We start from the raw sequence: 6,351 nt of genomic DNA on the forward strand, positions 1-6,351 counted from the left end.
CGCTTTCTGTCCTGCCCTAGCCTCCCCCAATACACGCGGGCGCGTCTTTGGAGTTGAGGCTTAACAGGACTCAGTGTCACTACAGCGCTAACAGCACTAAAGTGTCACCGGCTTTAGCACTGCGCTCCAAGGCTTCGGTTGGGCTTCTGGTTTCTGGCATCTGAACGGGCTGCGCTAGCACGACTGCCGAGGTTGATCAATCACGGGCCGACAATGCGAGACCCCTTCCAACTCAAAGTACAGCCAGTAGTACATTACTCTATCTCAGTCTGTGTGTTGCCTACCAGCCATGGTTAGATATTGTGACAGAGCTACGGATACATAAATACGTTAATCATATCACATACAGCACTTGGCGTTCCTGGCTGGGCCCTGTTGCACGCAAGGCGAAGTCAGCAAACGCTACTACGGAGGTCATACACGAAATGAACTACGCCTCTTATCCGCATCCTCCGACCTTGCTGGAACCCTCATGATGCTCGGCTTCATCCACTTTACTAACTCCATTCTGGCGAGCAGAATCCCGATTCTAGAATAGGTTCATTTCCTGTCTACCGGCTTGTTCCGTTTTGGACTTTTGTTATGGTTGGCGTTGCGGCTACTGCTCTTGCCATCTGCCAGCTTTCGATCCCTTGCCCGAGAGTCTGGCGCCCCTAACCTCGTCGACCGTTATTCCCCCCCACACCACGACAAGATTGCCTGTTCGGGTAACTCTGGTCCGTGTCAAAGGAAACTTGATCGACTTCGTCCCATGTTATAAAGCGCAACATAAGCCTTTCTCTCCAAGGGTCTCCATGAACGGTACTTCCCGCCACGGACTCTGTCTCTTCTCAAATCAGTCCATCGCCTAAAGGATCGTCGGGACGTCAGACCCTTAACCCAGCTTTGCCGACTCAGGATCTGCCAAAGAAGAGCCTCCGGTTCTCGTCCTTGGACGCACGGCTGGGTGGCATGGCGATTCGTTCTTGAGCGAGTGAGTGTCAAGGACTGGTTCTGTCAACTTCATGGGTTGACCAAATGGGGACATTGCATTAGGCTCTTCTGAGCTCTCCCCTTTCAGAATAGTCACTTCGAACTGTTCCCAGTTATTGCCCTTGCTGCCAATCCCCAAATGCTCAAACTCGGGCCGTTGAGCTTACCACAGCATCACTAGCGGGTGTGTAGCATGCTGTGATCTCGGTTGCCGCAGGATCAGGATCAGTTCAGGGGGTGCCCCAGAGAAACGTTTGGGGGATACTAATCGTCTTCCACGTCATCTCCCATGCCGAGAAACCTCACTACGTTGCTGTCAAGAGTAAACATGTTCGATCGCAACCTCATATACGCCAGTTTCAGATCATGATTGTCTGTGTTTATGTCATTCAAACACCATGTCTCCTTTCAACTACTCTAAGGTGAAAACGTACAAGGACTATCACGCGAATCCTGCAAAAGACCAAAATCCTTCTAGTGAAATGCCGTTCAAAGGATCTGCAGGCAATCTTGAAGATTCGCCGAGAGCATATCCTCTTTCTCAAGTAGGACGTCGCAAAGATAATGCTGTGGGTTGCGAGAAGAGTCATGCGTCTGTTGCAATCAAGTCGAGTTCGACGGCTAAATAGGATTACGGCCCGCAATGTCGTAGAAAGGAAAGATCGCGTGGAGATGGTTGTCCGACTACCTGATCTTGATGCCAACCATCTCACAAGATGTGCAATTGATCACCCACACGCGAAAAGACGATGTTTCCACTGGGTTTGGGATGATCTCCAGATGCACCATTGTGGCGGAGACACGTTAACTCTGCCAGGCTCAACAAGGCAGCTCAAAAGGGCAAGGGACGATCATGGGGGGAGAACCACCCCGAAGTTCAACACTGTCACATTTCAGATACCTCCTTGCTGACACCAACAAGTCTTGGGGGCATTAGCCAGTCGACGACAGCGTTGCAGTCTTGTGAGACCGAATCTCGATGCTGGCATCCCAATGATGCGCACCCTTCGCCGCTCACAACAGCCACTCGATAGTCTCAACGCAACATCAATACCAGGGAGCTCTACGATGTTTGCTGCCGAGCTATTTATGTACGAAAACTGTTTCAAGCACCCCATGTTGCTAATAAGCGCTTTGAAGGAACCCGCTGCTGGAGATCGCTTGCGACCGACATATAACCCTGTTCGTTATTAGCTAAACCCACCAACGACCTGGAGTGGTGTTGTTTCACAAGACTGCGACTACGGTAGGTATTCGGACATTTGACTACAATCTGCCATCATCCATGATACACAAATTGAAAAACATGCACTATTAGTCTCGGGAGCAGTTGGTTGGCAACCAGCGGATGTCGGTCCTGGCCCCCTATGTGTTTCATTGGAAACAGCTATAGCAACAGCCATACCACTTCAGTTGCTGACGCCTCAATTCATCAAAGGGAGAACATCGGTTTGGCGCTTACCACGGTCCGTTGACGGGATTCTTCCGGGACCGTTGAATGTGCCCCCTTGCTTATGACTGGGATTATTTCCATGTGGCTTACCACGCCGTTTGTGACTATCAGTCAAAACCTTTCCGCGAAAAACATGGTCTTGAGACAATGCAATCTTGACAAAAGTGATGAAAACTATTTGCCAGCCACCTCATGGCAGGGCGTAGTAAGCATCTGTGGAGTGCAGTCAAAAGACAACTCCAGTGGCATGTGGTGATGGAGAAGGGAATGGTATTGAACGGATGCAACGTCTTGACACATGTTAGCGCCAACTGCTATTCATAGCTGTCGATCATCACAGCCATGGCTTGAATGCATTCCGAAGATGTTTACCTATGACTGGTGAGCGAAGCCATATTCGACGCTGAGAGAAAACTAGTCATGTTTGGAGAACGATTGGTACTCCAGTGAGAAAATTTCGAATCTCCCATGTTTGAGTCTAAGCCATGAATCATGTTTACTTTTGTTGGACATTTTGCTCCCTGTTCATATGCGGTTGCTTGCCCCCATCGTACGACCGTTTCATATTGCTTTTTCTCGATGTATCTTGATGTGGTACAAGAATACCATGACTAATTCCAGGGACGAAAGTCAAATTCTGTCAGAGATGGTAAAAAAGAAAAACAACGACAATGAGAGGATCAGTGACAGCCTGCAGCAGATGGAACAGCACATTCCACAAAATAACTGCTAGTATACAGACAGGTCATTCTGGAGGATGCACAATATTGCTTTTTTACTGGCCTCGGGAGTTGGTAAATACATGTCTTCTGCACAACCAACGGCACGCATTGACCTTCGTACATACACATACATAAACGTTTATGTGTGTGATTGTTTCCGTCAATGGGTCGGGCCTTATGCCGGTGGCCGTGCCCTACCGATCGATAGTCCCAGCTCTTGTGTGTGGTTGTGCTCCCTCGGTGTGCTGCATGTCTCAGATATCACATGGAGCTGTGAGGCAGAGAAAGGGCGGGGATGCCTTTAGCCGCCGTTGGCTAGTCGCCATTATTCCCCTTGAGACTACCAACGTAGATCCCAAATGACCTGTAAGTTTTGAGACGTGCTATGATATAGCCCCCCCAGACGTTACAGTACATATACCAGCTTACACTAATGCACCTTGTGTCTTATGCGAGGTTAAGGACAAGCAAATGAACACGAGTCGAGACTTTGGCCCAAGGCACTAAGAAGCCACCGAGTCAAGATTCAAGACGCACCTGGTTGACCTCACTCTGAATCATCGATGCGTGTGGCCAGAGACAAACACTCTAATCAGTCAATATTTCACGTTCCTCTCAAGTTTCACGTCGGGTCACTCATAACTGGCTAAGGTGGAGAAACACGAGCGCTGTATTGGGCGACCAGCTCGTCGACTCGAACAAGGCAGTTTTAAGTCTATCTCCAGAGTAACTACAGTACCTCTTGGTAATTACCGTCCCCAGCAATGCTAGTGAAACGTCCATCATCGATAGCCTCCGCCGTGGCTGGTAACTAACATACTGCAACTTTAACCAGCTAACCACGCCCCGGGCTCTGGGCCATTTGATGTTGGAACATTAGATCCATCTCGTGGATCATCGGTTGTTGCATCGGCATTCCTGTTGCTGGTACGTGGAGTGAATTCATTCGCGTCTGCAGATATCTGATACATGCTCAGGGTTTTTGTCAGGGTATAGTAACTGGGGCCGATTTCGATATCGCTGTCGCCCGAGTGTGTAGATGCGACGGTGAGGTCAGGGGTAGTATTATGGCTTCGATTGCAGGTTCGGAGGTCCATGTTTCTGTTTCTCTGTGTAGGCTCTAGAGTCACCGAAACTGATGCTGCTGAAGGCGAAGGAGACTGCAGATGGGTTTGGTCCAGAATCTCAGAACGAAACGGAGATATTCCTAAGTCTCTGAACGGAACAGGGAAGGGATCGTTCCGACTAAGAGTGTAGGGAGAGGTGATTGATGTTCCAGGCGTCGGAATGCGATCGGACACTGAGCGCCTAAGAGTCATAGGCTTTGTTGCTGAGGCTTCAATCATGTCCTTCTTTCGACAATGTCTCCGGGGGTGAGAGCCACATTTGCGACATTGCTTCTCAGCAAAGTCCAGAGGAATGCTCACAGCTGCGGCGCGGCGACGGTCCATCTCCGCTGCCAACTGTGTCTTCACCACTGGCCTGGCCAGCCGCTTGAAATAGCGCCAGCCTGGAGGCTTGTCCATTCTTCCCTTGACACATGGCCAACAGAGACACAAGGCATACTCCTCGCCAAACAAGTGCTCGTAGATCTGATCCTTACTATTGCGGCGGGAGATCCCCACCTCCTGGTTATCAGGGGGATCCGGAATCATGTATATGAGGCCACCGAAGTAATTGATACAGAACCGCTCATATTTCTGGGGCGCGAGCTTGTGCGTTCTCCAGACGAGATGGATATCGAAATCGGTAAATCGAATATGATCTGGATATTCGAACCGCCAGTATCCGATCTCCTCTCTGAACTTCTCCAGAGTGAAGAGCCTCCGGTAGCGCTGGATCGCGGGCTTCAACGCCCGCTCGTTATCCTCACGGGACACGTATATGCGATGCCAGGAGAACTTGGCATCTTGTTCTGCGAGGTCAAGTTGACGCTGGACGGTTTTATGGAAGTCGTAAAAGAATCTCTGTTGACCTCTTGGCGTCATGGCGGTATGGTTCAGTCGCTTCTGGGAGAATAGTCGAATCACCTCTTGAGTCATTTCATTGGGACTGGCGGAGAAGACATGATCTACCGACATGTTCATGAGGCTGCAGGTATCTGCCTCGTGGTACACACGGTTGATCCTGTCCATGCACTCCGGTGAAGGCTCAAACAATCCCTGCCTGTTGCCGTCAAGAGCTCTTAACTAAGAAGAGTTAATTGCTGATATCCTGAACATCAGAGCAGTCGGCAATACACACCAATTCGTCGGGGTTCCACTGAGAAAAGAATAGTTGAGACTCCTCGATAAAGTCACCCCATGCAACTGGGTCTTGCAAGAATGCATGCCATACGAGAAGAACATCAAGGGGAGGAATGTCTCTGTTCAGGTCAATGTGGCCACCATGCGACGCCTTGAACCAATCTAGTAGTCGGCGAACGCCCATATTGATGTAGCATGTCCATGCTGCGGCTGGATCAATCCTATGCCTCATGGCCCAGATGTCAGTTTTTCGCTTGATTGAAACGAAGTGCTCCAGCAAGTGACAGTGTAGGACAACATCTTTCTCGTCGACTGATGCGTGTATAACCTTTTGGTTAATGCAAAGTAAGTCCAACTCGGAGAAAGGTGAAGTCGGTGGATCAGTACCGAAAAGGAGTCGAAGTGTGCTTCCACAGACGTTAACACCCAATGCAGGGAGAATGGGTTGTTAGACATACTTGATAGCCAGTTCCATCATTTGCTCGAAGAATAGGTACGCTGTGGGTTGAAACGAAGGACTCAATGCCAGGAGCGAAGAGCTTCATGCTAGGCTTGAGCAAAACGATATCAGATGTCCAGGCGAGCTATCGCGCAATTCTTTATGCTTCACAGCGCATCAGCAGGGTAGAGTATAATCCTTTGAACGAGGCAGAGTGAGAGTTTCGATCAAATGAACGGTTATGGCTGACCCTGTGCGAAGAATCTTGGGGAACGGAACTGGTTTAAGTAGATCACCTTAAGTTGGGACACACGGTTACGCTGGGCCGCCAATGATCAGACTCATCAATATTGATTCTCATACAGAATAAACATCGAGCACCCTTGAAAACAAAGAAAACTAGGATATCGACGTTTGCCTGGCTTTCAGCCTCAGCCTCCCGTGCGGGAGGCTTTGCTATTACGATATGGTATAGGCCCGAGCTGGACAATCGGTTTGAAGGATAAACCCTATTTCAGC

The 6,351-nt window shown here is 49.5% G+C and overlaps 2 protein-coding genes across 5 annotated transcripts; both read left to right on the plus strand.

The window, feature by feature from the left end:
- Nucleotides 1-213: 213 nt before the first annotated feature.
- FOIG_06033 (uncharacterized protein) lies at nt 214-3,006 on the plus strand. Of its 2 annotated transcripts, none has more exons than XM_031204986.1 (2): nt 214-2,063; nt 2,113-3,006. In XM_031204986.1, exon 1 carries the CDS (start codon nt 1,537-1,539, stop codon nt 1,882-1,884), a length of 348 nt encoding a protein of 115 aa, XP_031065235.1. In that variant the 5' UTR covers nt 214-1,536; the 3' UTR covers nt 1,885-2,063; nt 2,113-3,006. The 2 variants fall into 2 exon arrangements, with proteins under 2 accessions (XP_031065235.1, XP_031065236.1); XM_031204987.1 differs by having other exon boundaries at nt 214-973; nt 1,036-3,006.
- Nucleotides 3,007-3,249: 243 nt separating this feature from the next.
- Nucleotides 3,250-5,632, plus strand: FOIG_06034 (uncharacterized protein). 3 transcript variants are annotated; one of them, XM_031204988.1, is made up of 3 exons: nt 3,250-3,513; nt 3,604-4,074; nt 4,125-5,632. In XM_031204988.1, exon 3 carries the CDS (start codon nt 4,509-4,511, stop codon nt 5,166-5,168), a length of 660 nt encoding a protein of 219 aa, XP_031065237.1. In that variant the 5' UTR covers nt 3,250-3,513; nt 3,604-4,074; nt 4,125-4,508; the 3' UTR covers nt 5,169-5,632. The 3 variants fall into 3 exon arrangements, with proteins under 3 accessions (XP_031065237.1, XP_031065238.1, XP_031065239.1); XM_031204990.1 differs by lacking the exon at nt 3,250-3,513 and having other exon boundaries at nt 3,580-3,892; nt 3,983-4,074; XM_031204989.1 differs by having other exon boundaries at nt 3,438-4,074.
- The last annotated feature ends 719 nt before the right edge of the window (nt 5,633-6,351 follow it).

Source organism: Fusarium odoratissimum (assembly GCF_000260195.1).
Source record: "Fusarium odoratissimum NRRL 54006 unplaced genomic scaffold supercont1.8, whole genome shotgun sequence".
Lineage (NCBI taxonomy): Eukaryota > Fungi > Ascomycota > Sordariomycetes > Hypocreales > Nectriaceae > Fusarium > Fusarium odoratissimum.